This window comes from Elephas maximus, chromosome 6 (assembly GCF_024166365.1).
Source record: "Elephas maximus indicus isolate mEleMax1 chromosome 6, mEleMax1 primary haplotype, whole genome shotgun sequence".
Taxonomy (NCBI): Eukaryota; Metazoa; Chordata; class Mammalia; order Proboscidea; family Elephantidae; genus Elephas; species Elephas maximus.
The window spans coordinates 88,630,184-88,649,203 of NC_064824.1; the positions used below are offsets into that span (position 1 = coordinate 88,630,184).

Genomic DNA, 19,020 nt, shown 5'->3' on the forward strand with positions numbered 1-19,020 from the left:
GATGGTACTGAAGGAAGAAGTCCAAGCTGCTCTGAAGGCATTGGCGAAAAACAAGGCTCCAGGAACTGATGGAATATTAATTGAGATGTTTCAACAAACAGATGCAGCCCTGGAGGTGCTCATTCATCTATGCCAAGAAATATGGAAGACAGCTTTCTAGCCAACTGACTGGAAGAGATCCATATTTATGTCTATTCCCAAGAAAAGTGATCCAACCAAATGTGGAAATTATAGAACAATATCATTAATATCACACGCAAGCAAAATTTTGCTGGAGATGGTTCAAAAATGGCTGCAGCAGCATATTGACAGGGAACTGCCAGAAATTCAGGCTGGTTTCAGAAGAGGACGTGGAACCAGGGATATCATTGCTGATGTCAGATGGATCCTGGCTGAAAGCAGAGAATACCAGAAGGATGTTTACCTGTGTTTTATTGACTACGCAAAGGCATTTGACTGTGTGGATCATAACAAACTATGGATAACATTGCGAAGAATGGGAATTTCAGAACATTTAACTGTGCTCATGAGGAACCTTTACATAGATCAAGAGGCAGTTGTTTGGACAGAACAAGGGGATACTGATTGGTTTAAAATCAGGAAGAGTGTGCGCCAGGGTTGTATTTCGCCTTACCTATTCAATCAACCTGCATTATGCAGATGACACAACCTTGCTTGCTGAAAGTGAAGAGGACTTGAAGCACTTACTAATGAAGATCAAAGACCACAGCCTTCAGTATGGATTACACCTCAACATAAACAAAAATCCTCACAACTGGACCAATGAGCAACATCATGATAAACAGAGAAAAGATTGAAGTTGCCAAGGATTTCATTTTACTTGGATCCACAATCAATAGCCATGGAAGCAGCAGTCAAGAAATCAAAAGACGCGTTGCATTGGGTAAATCTGCTGCAAAGGACCTCTTTAAAGTGTTAAGAGCAAAGATGTCACCTTGAAGACTAAGTTGCGTCTGATCCAAGCCATGGTATTTTCAATCGCATCATATGCATATGAAAGCTGGGCAATGAATAAGGAGGACCAAAGAAGAATTGACGCCTTTGAATTGTGGCATTGGCGAGGAATATTGAATATAAGGCAGACTGGTAAAAGAACGAACAAATCTGTCTTGGAAGAAGTACAACCAGAATGCTTCTTAGAAGCAAGGGTGGTGAGACTGCATCTTACATATTTTGGACATGTTGTCAGGAGGGATCAGTCCCTGGAGAAGGACATCATGCTTGGCAGAGTACAGGGTCAATGGAAAAGAGGAAGACCCTCAACGAGGTGAACTGACACAGTGTCTGCAACAATGAGTTCAAGTATAACGATTATAAAGGATGGCTCAGGACCGGGCAGTGTTTTGTTCTGTTGTGCATGGGTTCGCTATGAGTCGTAACCGACTCGATGACACCTAACAACAACAAGCTTATGCTCAGTCCTAATTAGTCAGGCTAAATCAGATAGTCATTATTTCCATTCCTAATTTTTAACTCGCCATCAGGAAAAAAAATGGAAATAAGGTTTTTGTAGACTTTACAGTCTATACAGTTTTCTCAGATTTTCATTGTTACAACAACCTTGCGAAACAGTAAGTTTTATTATATTCATTTTACAGTGACTTTTTTTTTTTTTTTTATGAGAGTCTGGCATCTTCCACTGGTAGAAAGCCCAAGTTAAGTTCCTGGGGTCTGGGGTGGGTGATAGGAGAAGCTGCAGCCTGGGTTCATGGGGCCCCAGGGTAGGTTCCTAGTTGTGTTAGACAGTGCTGGTGCCAAAGATGGAGAAGCATGTCTGAACAGGTAGTCAAAGCAAGAGGAGCCTGAGACAGATATAAGGGATTGGGATTCCTAAAGATTTCGAGAATTAGAGAAAACTAGAGTGAGGACCTGTGGCTTAATGTGAGTGGGATAACACTAGGAGTGAGTCCAGGAGTCTGTACCTATAGGAATTCCTGATGGCATGTACATCGGTTGGGCAGGTTCACTTTGCAAGCCTGGACAGCAACAGATTGCTGGGATTTGCCCAAGATCCATCTTCTGAGTGATGGAGCAGAGACGTCAGCCCAGGTTCTCCGGCTTATAGATCCCATGCTCTTTTCAATATATCAGACAGTATTGTTGGTGTTGTCAAAGTAGGTGAAGACTTCTTGTTTTTAAGCCAAAAATACCCAAAACCATTGCTGTCGAGTCAACTCTGACTCAAAGCAGCCCTATAGGACAGAGTAGAACTGCCCCATAGAGTTCCCAAGGAGCACTTGGTGGATTCGAACTGCCAGCCTTTTGGTTAGCAGCCGTGGCACTTAACCACTGTGACACCAGCATTGTTCTTAGGTGCTGTCAAGTCAATCCCAACTCACGGCAATCCCGTGTGACAGGGTAGAACCGCCCCACAGGGTTTTCTTGGCTATAATCTTTACCAAAGCAGATCACTAGGTCCAGTATATCATTAATATTAATTATGCTGTTAATTCTGTTCAAGAGATTTTATTATAAATCTAGTTTCTTTTAAACACAGAATATTATAGAAAATCTCTGTGAAACAAGATTCTAAAAAAAAAAAAATTTTTTTTTTATTGTTATTATTTTTATTTTATGAAAAAAAACACCTTTTAAATTTATCAGAAGTCTTATGATGGGGGTTGGGGAGAGGCTCTGACTACAGAAAGCGCACAGAACACCTAGCTGAGTCTTGGTTCTGCAGTTTGTTTAGCTGCATGACCCTGTCAACTTGGTTAACTTTTCAGGGTCTTCATTTCCTCTGTTTCAAAATGAGATTGATAATAACCTTGTCCTTTCCATTTCAGAAGATTGTTTAAGGAATAAATATGATCACTAAGTAGAAAAACCTGCTAAAAAATTAGAGAGGCCTGCAATGAACAGAGTTCACAAACGGGGACAAGAGTTATTGGATCAAAATCTACTACTCAGGTTTCACTGTTTTAAAAAATAATAGAGAAAAAAATTCTATTCATAAAAGTTCACTAGTTGACAGGTTTGGGTAGGAGTTTATTATAATTGTATTTACACTGTTTTTTCCTTGCTTGCAAAATCCATAACTTAATTTTCACTTCAGACAAAGAAAGTGTTTAACACTATGAGTTGAGATCACTTTGAATTAAGTCTGAAAGGAGTGAAAAGTTAAGAGAGAGAGAAAGTGGGGAAGAGGAACCAAAAACCAATACTGCCCCTGGGGTGTTTAAAACTTCACAGGAAGTCTGCAGAGTCGCATCAGGAATCAAAGGAGTGGAAAAGATCTGGGTTCTTTTCAACACCCTGGTGGGATGACCCCAGCTCCAGGAATTTCCCAGGCTAGTCAGGAGACCTGCAGGTTACTGGAACATTCAGCCTGTGATGTGGTTGGATCAGACCCTTTAAGATGGAGACTCTATGCACTCTGTCTTTGCCATTCTCCATATGACCTATCCCCATGGCTCTCCCCCTTGTGACCCTGTTTAGGGGGTGTGTGTATGTGTCTGTGTGTGTGTTGCATTGCCTCTCCCTAGTTTCTGCTCCTTCCCAAGCCCAAGTAAGCAGTCAACTTCTGATTATTTGATTTCAAAGTCTGCCTGCCTAATGCAGCCCAGGTCCAGCCTGGGTGTGGGGGCAGAAGTCATGGCTCACCCTGGGTCCTGCCCCAACAGTGATACCTGCAACTTCTGGAATTACCTCAGGAGAAAAGCCTTTTGGCTTATTTTATCTCATAACACTGAATTTTGCTTCTGGGTAACCTTTTCTTCTGTGATCCAAGATATTGGATAGCTGTTGAGTGGTATTTGCTTTTCTACTTTCCTCTTGCCCCATTCTTCCTAATGATCCATCAATGTTTAAACTTTTAAGTGTCCTCTAAACCCAACTCAAACATATATCCTACTCTCAATCCAAATCCAGAAGCATAGCCACGCTAACACTGCCAGTCCCTGTCTTCTCTGATTCAATCCAGAGACGTTCCTTCAAGCTCTCATTTAAGTTTGACTTTATGTTGCGACCTTGTAGTAGGAACATAGCATGTTGTTATTACCTACAGAAAGAGCATGGTAGGATGAGGGGATAAGGACCTACACCTTCTATTGGCCAACCGACTTTGTGGTCTGTTTCATCTCGCTGGGTCTCAGTTTTCTTATCTCTATAGAATGAGAGGGTTGGAATTGATACTATGGCTTCTTTCAGTTCTGACCCTATGATCTTTCTATTTTGGTTGGTTTTAGTATGTGAAAAACCATACTTAGACCTCATCCCTCACTAACCCCCTGGAGGCAGCCTTTGAATGGTTTTTGTGATTAGGTAGTCACATGGTCAGAACTGTGCACAAAGCCATTCATGCACACTCATCCAGGCTGTGCCGTCTAACCAGCCGTGAAACCAAGAAAACGAAACCTGTTGCTGTCGAGTTGATTCTGACTCCTAGGGACCACTTATAGGAAATGTGATTTAGGGTAGTAGTCGTTGCGATCTATGTAGAGAATTTTCTTTCCTTAAAACCAGCTGACCTGAACGGAAGTTGGAACCCTAAACCTTAAAGACATCCCCATGTCCTGGCACAGACCAAGTTTGTGAAAAATCTGACTGCTTTGCTGAAATGTTTGCATTTCATTTAATGGTAGCTTACTCATTTGCCCTCACATGATTTGGAATCAACTTGATGGCATTTGCACAGTGTTTTGTAGTTTTTCTTCACATGCTTATTTGACTTTTCAAAACCCCCCTAAAATAATGAAGGCAGTAAGAGCATCCCCAAGAAAAGCCCACTTCAGGTATGCTTGTGGCATGGATTCCATCATCTCAGCAAAGGTGCTCCATATGCCCCATCTGCTGCCCATGTGAAAATGCGTTAATTGGCACTGTTTGTAAAAGCCTTTCATTTTATATCAACTACTGGAAAAGTAAATAGCAATCCCCTAGATAACATAAGTGAGTAAATATAGTCACACTGGGTTGTGCAAAGTGCTAACAATCCTCCCCTAAGGACACAGAGTCACTGACTTCCGAAGCCCTGGGAAGCTGCCACTGGGATGACATGCTCTGTTTCTGGTCCATGGAGTAAATAGCCCTCGAGGAAAACAAGTGGCATTCTTGACTAAATCTTGCCTTATGTGGAGATGGTTTCAGACTGTCTCATTGAATAACAGTCTGTTGTTGAAACCACCCTGAATGTTGATTTCTGCAAGGTAAGGAATAAAATATGACTTGAAATTCTTAATTTCCACTCTGTCCACTTTTGTATATTATTAGGTTACAGCGCTTCCTAAATAGTTCAGGTCAGCATGTTAGGATGTATTTTTTCAGCTCTAGATTACAGATGTAAGTAACATGAGCATACATTTAAACACTGGAGTCATTTTAGTTACATTGATTATAATGTTATTTTTTTTAATTCAGAATTTAAGTGGTATTTTTTTCTCCTTCTTCTCTCCCTGCTATGCATATTCTCCATGTTTTTTAAAAAAAGTTTTATGACAGTTTGTCAGTTATGACAATTCAACACTTCATTTCCTGAAGAATTCCTCAAGAAACTGTTCTGTCTTTAGATCCAGACCTATTTTTTAAGCCAGTTTTCTGGGTCTTTAACATATATACACCATGTGTTCTTTTAATAAAACCGAAGCCTCAACTACCTGGAATGCCTAGGGTGGGTACGTTCTGCCTAATTTTTTTCCTGGTTAACTGAGGGTCAGCAATAAAACCTTTCTTTAAACTGTATTTAAAAACCTATCTAAAATATGAGTTTAATTTTATAAATTAGAAAATATGATAAGTATTGTGAGGATAGTTGAAATTGACCTTGATAATTTAAGATCTTCTATGTCTCAGGGCTTTAAGAAGTTATAAAATCCTTTGTTACTGATCTTTACATGTAGAAACTGTTGAATTGGTATATGTTTTGCTGTATGTATTCTCAACAATGGAGGAGCTCTGGTAACACAGTGGTTAAAACACATGGCTGCTAACTGAAAGGTCAGTGGTTTGAACCCACCAGCCGCTCTGCAGGAGAAAGATGTGACAGTCTGCTTCCGTAAAGATTATAGTCTTGGAAACCCTATGGGGCAGTTCTACTCTGTCCTATAGGGTTGCTATGAGTCACAATCAACTCCACGGTAATAAGTTTGGTTTTTTGTTTTAATCTCAAGAACAACAATAAAATTAGAAAGAAAGCATAGAGCCTTGTAGTTGTAAATAACCTTGGAGGTCAGGAAGGCCTAGCTTCATCCCAGTTTTGGTTCCCTTCCCCCAGTCCTTGACTGGAGGTTTCTTAGCCTTTGCTTTACCTCCTCCAGTGATATGGAACTTGCTCCTTTACAAAGTAGCTAAGATCTGTGTCACTTAGGACCCTTTCAGTTGAGATGGCAGAAAACCTTTCCCAAAGTGGCTTAAGTAAAACAAGTAATATACGTTGTCTGATATAACTGAAAGCTCTAGAAACCGGCTTTAGGTGTAGCCTTAACCAGGTCTCAACCAGTGTGATTAGAACCCAGTTCTCTCCGTCTATTAGCTGTGTCTCCTATGGGGTAGGCTTCGTTGCTAGGCCTACCGTGGAAGTCCCAGGCAGCTCCAGCCTCACATCTTTCAGATTCAAGTCCAGCTGAAAAGAGAATGCTGGTTTCCTTTAGCTTCTGCTTAGCAGCAAAAACAACACTGTTTTTTTTTTTTTTTTTTTTTTGCCACTGAGTGTTCCCTGGTCTGACTTTGGCTAATGCAGAGTAAGCCCACCCTCTCTTCAGTGGAAAAGCCCTTCACATATTTTAATGTCCTGCTTATGCTTTTGCTTCTTCAGTTCGCTCAGTGATTTCTCCTGGAAAATTTTATCCAGGACTCTCTCCTTTTTATATATTTTTTGCCCTGGTACCTTTCTTTTTATGTTAGTGATCTCTTAAAATGCGGTTCCCAGAATTGGACCTACTCCTGTTGTGGTCTGGCTAGGGTCAAGTACAGTAGAATTTTACCCCTTTTGATCTGGTCATGATATTCCTTCAGCCTGGATTTTCATAAACTTGTTTAGCCCAATTTATGGTCAACCAAAAACCTTGAGGCCTTTCTCAAATTAATTGCTATGCTGAACATCTATGATTCTTGTCTGGAAACTATAGAGTCTATATTGTATGTATACCTTAGGTCATATCATGAAGAAAACTTTTTTTTTTAAACAAAATCATGTTGTGGGGTCATTTGACTTTTTCCTAAATGGAAAATACAACAACAAAAGAGCATATTGTATCTTCCATGTGGTTGAATTCTACTAATCTATTTTGCTTTGAATATCTTTAGTTTTCTACCTGGAGATATACACAGCCTAAGAAAAAGTAGACAGATAAACCAAAAGAACAATAAAAAACCCAAACCAAACTCACTGCTGTGGAGTCAATTCCAACTCATAGCCACCCTATAGGACAGAGGAGAACTGCCCCATAGAGTTTCCAAGGAGCAGCTGGTGGATTTGATCTGTCGACCTTTTGGTTAGCAGCTGAGCTCTTAACCACTCTACCACCATGGCTCCAAAAGGAACAACAACAACAACAAAAAAACCATTGCCATAGAGTTGGTTCCAACTCATAGCAACCCTATAGAAGAGAGTAGAACTGCCCTATAGAATTTCCAAGGAGTGGCTGGTAGATTTGAACTGCCAAAATTTTGGTTAGCAACCAGGCTTTTAACCACGGTGCCACCAGGGGTCCAAAAAGAATGGAGAGATGTAAATATGGCCAGGACCCTGCTGATGGTAACAACAATCCCACTCTTAGCTTGGTTTATAAGCCAAGAAAGATCTGAAGGCAGCAAAACAAAGAATGATTTAAGACCAGCAGAGACTCAGACTTCAGTTTGACCTTTTCTTTTTCTAGCAGAAACAATTGAAGGAAATACTGGTAGCTGCAGAAATGAATATTCCTTTTCCCCCATTTACTCTTCTGACCCACAACTTGGTTCATATTCTTCATTTTACAAGGATAGGCCAGTGGTCAGCTACACCTGCTTGGTGATAGAAGCTTGGTGGCTCCCAGGGTCTCTACTGGTGACCCCTCCAGCTATGTAATGGTTGGTTGTCATGGGAATGCCACTGACTCCTTGAGCTTTGCGGCTTGCAGGCTAGCTTTCGTGCCTCTGGTGAGATAGGCCTGTGGGTACCCAAGAACCCTGTTATCTGCTGGCGCACATGTGCTGAGGTTCCATTGCACAGTGCACGGGATGCCCCAAATAAGCAAACTAATCAGTGACTTACTGAACTATTGCTTGCCCACATAAATGACTTAATACTTATTTTCAACCATAGCCTATTAGCATTAGTCAAAATGTTTCCAAATATGAACATCTTTTTATTATTATTATTATCCTGTTACTAAGCCTCTTTTATAAGTCAATTCATTCTTTCACATACCCATCACCTATTCCTATACCATAAGTAGGTATCTTAACACATATCTACATGTATAGTTATACGTACATAGTATATAGAGTCATATGCCAGATAACATCCGTTCAGGCAGTGTCTAACCGCATATACATCCGTGGTCCCATAGGTTATAATAGAGTTCAGAAATCCCCCTCACAGAACTGGATGAAGCAGATGTAACTGGATGTAGGGAATACAACATATTCCCCCACACAACACGAGTATCTCATGTCTCTTGTATACAAAGGGATTGGGCGGTGGGTTAGTCATCTAGTGCTGCTATAATAGAAATACCACAAGTGGGTGGCTTTAACAAAGAGAAATTTATTTCTTCACAGTTAAACAGGCTAAAAGTACAAATTCAGGATATCAGCTCCAGGGGAAGTCTTTCTCTCTCTGTCGGCCTTCTCATCAATCTTCCCCTGGATTAGAAGCTTCTCTGCGCAGGCATCCCGGGTCCAAAGGATGCTCTCTTCTCCAGTACCTCTTTCTTGGCAGTATGAGGTCCCCCTTTCTCTTTGCTTGCTTCTCTCTTTTGTATTTCAAGAGACTGCCTCAAGACACAATCCAGTCTTATAGGTTGAGGCCTGCCTCACTAACACAACTGCCGCCCATCTTCCCTCATTAATATTACAGAGGTAGGATTTACAACAGATAGGAAAATCACACAATACCAGGAATCACGGCCCAGCCCAATTGATACACACATTTTTGGGGGGACATAATTCAATCCATGACATTCCACTCTTTGGTGCTCCCAAAAATCATATCCTTCTAACACGCAAAACATATTCACCCCATCATATTATAGCAAAAGTCTTAACTCCAAGCCCAAAATCCAGAAATTCCTCTTCATCCGTGAAATCTAGAATACAAGTTATCTGCTTCCAAAGGTATAGCGGCAGAACAGGCACAAGGTAGACATTTCCATTACAAATGGGAGAAACTGGAGGAAAAATAAGGATAACAGGCACTAAGCAAGTCATCAGAACTGATTACATTAGCCCTCAAGGCTTTGAAAATAATCATCTGTTCTCTGAGACAATTTACACAATGGCGGTGTCCTCCAGACTCTAGGTATTGGCCACACACTCCAGATTTTGAGTGGAGGCCCCTTGGCACTGGCACAGCTCCGCCTTCCAGGCCCACTGGTACAGCAGCTCTGCTCCCTTGGCTTTAGAAACACCAGAGGTCATGGCTTCACCCTTTGAAACCTCTGAGGTCATGGCCATACTTGGCTTCTTGTGTTCCTTGTCTCTTCAGCTTCTGTTTCTTGGTTTCTTGGCCTCTCAGCTCCTCAGGCCTCACGCATACATCTGCCCTGCTGGGGCAAGTATTCCAAAGCTCTGTGGCTCCACTGATAAGTACCTGGAGGCACCTCACTCCGCCAGGAAGCCTCCTGTGCACAGGCACTCAGCTCTCTCACTCTGTTGGTCAGCTCCAGCACTGTCTGTCTCATGCTGGTCTCCTGGCTCTGCTGCTGCTGCTTCTCTGCCACTGCGGATTCTCTGCAGCTGCTGGTTCTCTATCCATTCACAGTTTCAAAACCACTTCCACATTTTAGGCATCTGTTAGAGCAGCACCCCAGTCTCTAGGTAGCAAATTCTCTGTTAGTCATCTAGTGTTGCGATAACAGAAATACCACATTAAAAATTGAATCCATGGCGGGCGGTTAGGCGTGTAATGATAGAATACATATATAACCTGTTTTAACACATATATCTTGGTAGTCATAATAAACGCCTATGTTACTGGCTTTTGTATGTACTATATTTTCTATCATTATTTTAATGTGAATTTTCCCTACTTTCAAATAAAAGTTTACCATGTAACATTGTATGCTTTGCCTCATAGGCAGCAGCATCCAATCTCATGCATCTCACGTCTCTTGGGTGTTGTAACATTGAAAAAAGAAAAGCCCGATTTATGGCATTATCTCTGTTTAATTTTCATTGGAAAATATTACTGTGAAGTGCATCATGGCTCCCAAATGCAGCAAAACCAGTGCCAGTGATAGCAGCAGCCAGAGGCAAAGAAGAAGTATCGATTTGAAAGTGAAACAAATGTATCCCAGATAGCGTTGCTCAGTATATAATACAGCGTTAGTTTGCACAATGTCCAAATCATGTAACATCCTATTTCACAGAACGTATATGGTGGTCATTAAGTGACACATGACTGTGCTTACATCTTGTTCACCACTGTATCCTTAGCACTAAACACAGAGTACATTCAATAAATATTTGTTGAATGATGTTCTATTTAAAGTATTCATTTTCCCCCTCCAGTCAATGAATATTGAGTGCCTACAAAAAAAAAAATTTTTTTTTCTGTACTATGTGTCAGGCACTGGGGACAAAACTGAGTCAACACAATATGAAATAGTCTCCACTATCCATGGAGCATGCAGACAGGTTGCAGATGTTTGATTACAACTGAGATAAATGTTATGAGGAAAGGCATATGAGGCTTTGATCACATTTGAAGGGGAATGGACCTGGTCTGAGATGGAGCTGAGTGACACCTGAAAGAGGAGTAGGATATCATGACACAGTTAGGGCAAGGTGTGTATGGTTGCACAGTGGGTCCACTTGGCATTCATGTGACTGGAGGATAGAGAGCTAGGCAGAGTGCTGTGCCAGATAGGCTGTAAGGAAAAGTTGTTTTATAACTGAGTCTTGTTTCTGTCATCCATTTTGATTCCAATGTTCCCGTTGTGTTACATATGCTTTTTGGTTATCCAGGTGGCTCTCTGAAGCAAAGAAGCACCTTTCCTAAGTCTTTCTCGATAGTTCGTTTTCTTTGTCCGGAAAGAATATGACACTTACTGCAATGGCAACACTAATCATTCTTTGACATGCCTTTCTTAATTGTTTGGAACATTATATGGTTTACCCACACTCAGCTTCACAACAGTTTTAAAAAATAGAAATAATAGCAAATATTAACTTAGCTACGGTGTTGTATTGTTTATATGCCCAAACAGAAACCTACATAATTATCTCTCCAGGTTGGAGAACCATGGGTCACAAATCATACATTCTACATCATTTGCTGTGTCTATTTATAGCTATATGAAACACAGTGATTTCTATTCATTCTTTGAAAAAGTAGTTCATGCATATGGCAAAAAATCCAAAGAGTACGAAAAGGCATCCAGTAGAGTCTCTATCCCACTTCTGGGACAGTTCCTCAACTCCTACCCTCTCCCCCGACCCCACAGTCAGCGAGGTGAGGTTCCTAGTGTATCCCAGCAGAGAGATTCTATTCACATGTAAATGTATACATGTATATGCTACTCCCCTTTTCTGACATAAATGTTAGAATAATACTCTTTTTTTTTTTTGGAACACAAAAAGATTTTATTTAGCATGTGTTCAAAGAGGCAAAACTAGGAAGCAGACAAGCGTGCTACCAGAGCCATGTCTGTTCAAGTCAGACGAACGTTACAGAATCATCATTACACATTATTAACATTACAAAATGGGCAGAACAATTGAAAGGTTCATCTTTTCATAGATTGGCTAGAAACTGCTAGGTCTTTGGGATTCTACATTTTGAATTGTCTTTCTTAATAATCATCGGTACAGGTTTCAGTAATGATAGCCTGGAGGTCTTCATTGGTCCAACAAATGCTATTCACTAAATGCTAATAGAAAAAGATAAGAGTGGAAAATATGGGCATCTTTAAAGCTCTACATGATTACTTTATGTGAAAGGTTCCCTAAAAGACGTTTTCTAAGATTGTCCTGCCTATTGTCTTTATATTTCAGGGCCCAGTGGATATGTCCTTGTGAGTTCTTGTGAGTCTAGCTCCATACTTACTATTCTGCAGTGGCTTTTAGTGTGCTTTCAGTGACAACACAAATATGCTGTCTTATCTGGCCAAAACAATCTGACAGCAGAGTTCTTCTAATTCTTTTATTATTTTACTCCACATTTTATGGTTGTCTTTCCCATGCCTAATTTGACAGTTTTTTTTTTCTTACCTTTTGCAGTCTTTATTGTTATATGATTATCAAGAAGTACTTTATTCACTATAGAAATACTCGAAATCTACAGAAATATACTCCTTAGAAAAAGCAGAGCCCTGTAATCACAAATCTCCAAGATAATCATTGTTCATGGTTTGATGTCTGTCTCCTAGATTTGCTTTTGTACTGATGTAACTTGAATATGCACCTATATACGCAGTCATTTATAGAAAAAGGTCCAGGATAACTGTTATTTTAAAACACTCACCCAGTGCTTCTCAACAAGGGGTGTTTATAAATGTGTGTTTTGGGAACATTCTTAGGCTTTTCTCTGCTGCTGACAGCCTATGGTGTGAAAAAATAAAAAGAAAAAATGGTGTGAGGGGCCTTTTAAAAGAGTTTCTGGAATGCAGAATAATTTCCAGTTTGGATCTCCACTGGGAAATTTCATTCTTCTCTTCATAAACCCTTAGACTTTGATCCTATATCCTTATATCTTTCAAACATCCCTTTGGCTGCAAACACTTGAGGTTTTATTGTTAACCTTTGTTCAAATTGTTCCCTCTGCCTGTAATGCTCTTCTTACCTTCTTTGTCAGCCCTTCTAACCCAGGTGTCCCTACTCCGTCCCCCGCCCCCCTCAGGTTTACTTAAGGGCCTCTCCTTTGTGCTCCCATGGCACTTTGTGCACTTAAATTATTTGCTTTTATGTCTGTCTCCCCACTCGACTCTAAGTTCCTTGAAGCTGAGAAGGATTTCTTCTTCGTGTTTATTCCTCTCAAGTCTGGCATAGTGCATGGTGCATAGTGGTATCTCAGTAAATGTTTATTGATCTATATTTATCTTCATGTGATTTAGAGGTGCTCTCAGGAGCATTCAGCTATATTATGGATGGCTAAAATTAAAGAGGAGTCCCTGGGTGGTGCGGGCGGTTAAGTCCTTGACTACTAGCTGAAAGGTTGGTAGTTCAAATCCTTCCGGAGGAGTCTTTGGAAGACAGGCCTGGTGACCTCTTTTCAAAAAGTCACAGCCTTGAAAACCCGGTGGATCAGTCCTACTCTGCACACGTAGGGTCGCCATGAGTCTGAATTGACTCCGTAGCAACTAACAACAAAATTAGAGAAGTAGGACATCATAACTAATCTACACTCTGTTAAGAGTTACAGAATAACTCACAATTTATCTATATCTTGAATACCGTCCATCTGAAATAAAGAGTACGAGCTTTATTATAAGATAGTCACCAATCAACTTAAACTTCTAATTCTGTGAATTGCGGTCATATAAGAAATTAGAATCTCATAAGCACTTTTTCTCCTACTGTTGTATTTTGCCCAAATACAGAATTGAGAATAGTGATTGGGCTTTTTCCATGGTATAGTGTTTTCTGCTGAATCATTGACTCCTTACTAATTGTGTTTCACCTGTTCATTGTTTCTTGCCTACTTTTATACTTACTGACTCTCTGTTGCACAATAGGAAAGCAATATGTTGCTTCTGAGCCTTTTCATTAGGTGTTCAATAAGCATCTTTTTCTCACCAAGAGGCATTTTTCAGACTATTCTATATTTCCAGACCTAAGGGCCCAAGAGAATTCTTGAACCCTGAACATGTGCTCTCTATTCAGCTTAAGTAAGAATTTCATTATCCAGAAAATGATCTAGTAAAACATGTTATAAATTCCTTCTTATTACCAAATCCTAATTTCATGAGAGTGAATAATATGGCAGTTTAAATATCCCATTCAGATACTGAAGAGATTCTTAGGTTGCTGAAACACTTTTCAGTGACTATTCATAAATGTCTACTTCTTTGCCTTTTCGTAAATGAAAATGCCACCTTCCTTTCTGGTCACAGTTTTACCCATACTGCTTTCCTGAAGCCACTGACTTCCCAAGAATGGTTGGCGAGGATAGAATAGTAGTGCTTCTCTCTTTTGTGGAATTCTGGGATATAAGTTTTGTCAGAAAACAAAGGGGTACTTGGATACTTTTCTTTAAAATAATAATAAGGCTATCGTTTATTTTGGTTGAGTCACTGTGTTGTAATTATCACAGATCTGCAAAGTAGATATTGTTATCCCTATTTGATATATGAGGCTCAGACAAATGACGTTAACTTGCCCTGGATACTACTTCTTTCACTTTTTTTCTTTGCAGGAGCTGTTGGTCCTAAAGGACTATCAGTTGTGAGATTAGAAATGTGGGAAAGAAGTGAAGGTGGTATCAAGATCACAGTCACTTGGCTTGTTGGTGGCAATCTGATACCTTGTTGTTGTTATTAGCTAGAGTCGAGTTGGTCCCCAAATTATGATGACCCCATGCACAATGGAACGAAACACTGCATTGGACCATTGTGATCCACAAGGTTTTCATTGGCTGATTTTTCAAAAGTAGCTCATCAAGCTTTTCTTCCTAGTCTGTGTTAGTCTGGAAGCTCCACTGAAACCTGTTCAGCATCATAGCAACACCCAAACCTCTACTGACAAACTGGTGGTGGCCGTACATAAGGTGCATTGGCTGAGAACCAAACCTGGGTCTCCTGTATGGAAGGCAAGAATTCTACCACTGAACCACCAATACCTCAATCTGAGACCTAAAAAAAAAAAAAAAAATTACAGACTCCAGCAACTGAATTCCACATGGATAGAGTTTTGGAGGTGTAGTACAATCTACTTCTTAAACTGCGCTAATTGGGTTACTTTATGCCAGGAGCTTTAGTCTTTGGCCTGAACTGAATAATGGTTGTCCTGGTAACTCCGATTCAGAGATGGCCTTAAAAGAAAGGTTCAGATAGACCATGAGAAGGCAAGAAAGATGGACTACTGAATTTGTGTTATGATGGAATTATAGGGAAGTATTACTGGGAGATGAGCTAGACCAGTTGTTCTGCACCCTGGCTCAGTATCAGAATAACCTGATATCAATGCTGATGTCAGATGGATCTTGGCTGAAAGCAGAGAATACTAGAAGGATGTTTACCTGTGTTGATTGACTATGCATAGGCATTCAACTGTGTGAATCATAACAAATTATAGATAATATTGCAAAGAATGGGAATTCCAGATGCTTAATTGTGCTCATGCAGAACCTGTACATAGATCAAGAGGGAGTTGTTCGAACAGAACAAGGGGAATACCATGTGTTTTAAAATCAGAAAAGGCATGCATCAGGGTTGTATCCTTTCACCATACTTTCTCAATCTGTATGCTGAGCAACTGATCTGAGGAGCTGGACTGTATGAAGAACATGGCCTCAGGACTGGAGGAAGACACATGAACAACTTGCCATATGCAGATGACACAACCTTGCTTGCTGAAAGAGGACTTGAAGCACTTACTGATGACAATCAAAGACCACAGCCTTCAGTATGGATTACACCTCAACATAAAACAAAAATCCTCACAACTGGACCAATAAGCAACATCATGATAAATGGAGAAAATATTGACATTGTCAAGGATCTCATTTTACTTGGATCTTCAATTAAAACCCATGGAAGCAGCAGTCTAGAAATCAAACATTTTGCATTGGGCAAATCTGCTGCAAAAGTCCTCTTTAAAGCATTAAAAAGCAGAAATGTCACTTTGAGAACTGAGGTGCACCTGACCCAAACCATCATATTTTCAATCACCTCATAAGCATGCAAAAGCTGGACAATGAATAAGGAAGACTGAAGAAAAATTGATGCCTTTGAATTATGGTGTTGGTGAAGAATATTGAATATACCATGGACTGCCAGACCCAAAACCAAACCCACTCCCATCTAGTCGATTCCAATTCATAGTGACCCTATAGGACAGAGCAGAACTGCCCCAGAGTGTTTCCAAGGAGCATCTGGTGGATTCAAACTGCTGACCTTTTGGTTAGCAACCGAGCTCTTAACCACTGTATCACCAGGGCTCCACGGCCTGCCAGAAGAATAAACAAATCTCTCTTGGAAGAAGTACAGCCAGAATGCTTCTTGGAAGCAAAGGTGGCGAGACTTCCTGTCACATACTTTGGACATGTTATTAGGAAGGACAAGTCTGTGAAGAAAGACATCATGCTTGGTAAAGTAGAGGGTCAGCAAAAAAGAGGAAGACCCCCAGTGAGATGGATTGACACAGCCGCCAACAATGGGCGCAAATATAGCAACAACTGTGAGGACGGCACAGGACCAGGCAGCATTTAGTTCTGCTGTACGTAGGGTTGCTATGAATTGGAACTGACTCAACAGCACCTAACAGCAACAGCTCTCAAGCTACAACAGCAGAGCTTAGTAGTTGCAATGGAGATGGTGTGGCCATGTGGCTGCAAAGCCTAAACTATTTACTGCGTGACCCTTTGCACAAAACTGAACTAGAACTTAAAAAGGAGACATAAGTTGTGGTTTTGCATTTTGTTTTTTTGTTTCTTTGTTTTTTTTCCCCTAGCAAAGGAAGGAAACCCTGGTGGTGCAGTGGTTAAGTGCTACAGCTGCTAAGCAAAAGGTCAAGAGTTCAAATCCGCCAGGCGCTCCTTGGAAACTCTACGGGTGACTCGACGGCAGTGGGTTTGGTTTTTGGTTTGGTAGCAAAGGAAGGTTGATGAATCTGTAGTAACTTTTCTTAACAAATCTTTTATCAACAAGGATTGAACTCGTGTACTTTTTTTTCTTAAAACCCATACGTACAAAGAGCATAATGTCCACAGTATAAGATGACCAAGACTTTTTTTTTTTTAGATACTTTACTGAGGATCTCCTGAATCGCTCTTAGTATCTATTTTCCAGCCCAGCCCCACCCCCTCAGCCCATTTTTTGTCTTTTCCTCATTCCTCTGTTCATGTTTTCAATTTATGCCAGCTGGGTGCCTCTGAGCATTTCCTTTCCTTGGCTTAATGTTGGAAAAAAGAAAACAGTGTTTATAGGAAAGGTTTTAATATAAAAGATAGCTGGGAAAGATTAGGAAAATATCACTGATTGTCATATTGGTTTATTTCTTTCAGCCTCTAGTTTTCATCCACTTGAGTTCCGAAAACAAGAAAAGCGCTAAGGTTAGGGAGATTAACAGAAAATGGAAAACAGCTGGGAGAGAGAACTCGCTCCCATGGGGTTGTGTTTTGTGTGGAGAAGCAGCCACCATTTGCTTCCAAACCAGCCTGTCTAGTTCAGAATGAATGCCACACTTTAAGCCTCTGTTTATTTTGTTCTGACTTATATATTTTTATAAGCATATGATAACTTCAATCATGGATTTAAAAAAAATACTGAACATGTTTCAGTTGAACTCATTGGAAAAAAATATTTTATTTCCAAATAGTTTATTATTCATCATTGGATGATAGTTTTCAAGGACGTTGAGAACCTCCTCGTGATGCTGCTTGGTGTCTTAGATATTGCAAGAGAGGCCAGATTGATGTTTTCATGTTCTGTCCTTCCCCTATCATAGTGAAGTAGCTGCAGTCCCAGGTGTATTTATCCTATGAAAAAAAAAAAAAAAAAAAACCAAACCCATTGCCGTCGAGTCGATTCATAGCCACCTGGAAAGAAGCCAGCAATGTCATTACAGCTGGCAGTGTGCCCAGACTACCTTAAAAAAGCATCGTTTCTGCCGCTTATTAAGTTTCAGGAAGGGTGATGTTTGCTTTTACACTAACAAGCATTTTGAAGAGGCTGAAGGAAGATATGTTAGAAGCAACGCTCTTATTCCTGAGAGTTCATCGTTAAATTTAATTGTCCTTTACTTCACCACTCTTAAGTCTGGAACATTGTCTGCTGGAGGATGAATGGTTTTGGGAGAAAAAAAGTAGGTAATACTTGCATCTTTTGTATCTCATACTGGGGCCTCAATTTATTTTCCTTTGCTTTTTTAGGGTTCTGTACATTGGCCTGGCCTGCAATACAGCTCGCTATATATATATTTCCTACCTGGAAAATGCCTGGACTGTTCTCCCCATGGAAGTTCTTCAAGGTATGTTAACAGCTGGAATGGAAATAATTTCTCTACCTGAGTTATGACTGTGTCCTTCGGTATCTGATTTTACAAAGGAAGGGCGGACCTACTGTTTTAAATGGTTTTGAAGTGGTTGTTAAGGAAGAGGTGATGTCATGGAGGCTGGTTCTTCAGTGACCCTGAGTTACCCCATTCTGTGTTTGTTGACGTAAACGAAGCTGAGTTTGACCCACACCCTTTTGATTAAACTCCTATGACAGTTGTTAGGTATACAGATGTTAGGCATAAAGATTCAAAGGTGGTTTTTATATATAAAAGGATTTATGTTTTAAAGATTTTGGTGTTTTTGTTTTTGTAGGTTAACTATGTTGTTGTTAGGTGCCATTGAGTTGGTTTAACTCATAGCACCCCTATAGGGCAGAGTACAACTGCCCCAGAGGGTTTCCAAGGAGCGGCTCATGGATTTGAACTGCTGACCTTTTGGTTAGCAGCCCAGCTTTTAACCATTATACCACCAGGACTCTAGGTTAACTATAGCATTGGAAAAATATCGTTCTCATAATTTTTTTTCTTTTAATATTTATTCTACACAACTAAGCACCTAACATAGTGTTCAATACTATTGATAATTTTTTAAAATTTTTATTGTGCTTTAAGTGAAAGTTTACAAATCAAGTCAGTCTTTCTTACACAAATTTATAAGCACCTTGCTATATACTCCTAAATGCTCTCCGCACAATGAGACAGCAC

At 40.2% G+C, this 19,020-nt stretch overlaps 2 protein-coding genes across 4 annotated transcripts in view; one reads left to right on the top strand and one right to left on the bottom strand.

Annotated features, from left to right (window-relative positions):
* MFSD6 (major facilitator superfamily domain containing 6) overlaps positions 1 to 19,020 on the top strand; it is a 92,447-nt gene that overhangs the window by 41,251 nt on the left and 32,176 nt on the right. Inside the window, exon 3 of the mRNA XM_049887679.1 lies at positions 18,191 to 18,288. Coding sequence (XP_049743636.1) covers positions 18,191 to 18,288 — 98 coding nt within the window. The remainder of the gene's footprint in view (positions 1 to 18,190; positions 18,289 to 19,020) is intronic.
* Positions 1 to 19,020, bottom strand: part of NEMP2 (nuclear envelope integral membrane protein 2) — a 102,684-nt gene that overhangs the window by 18,317 nt on the left and 65,347 nt on the right. The window contains exon 9 of one of the 3 annotated variants that reach the window (XM_049887683.1): positions 1,035 to 9,974. The exons of 1 other annotated variant lie outside the window; for it this stretch is intronic. In XM_049887683.1, coding sequence (XP_049743640.1) covers positions 9,944 to 9,974 — 31 coding nt within the window. In that variant the 3' untranslated portion in view covers positions 1,035 to 9,943. Of the gene's footprint in view, positions 1 to 1,034; positions 9,975 to 19,020 lie in introns of those variants that run through there. One more of the 3 variants, XM_049887686.1, reaches the window with a different exon arrangement.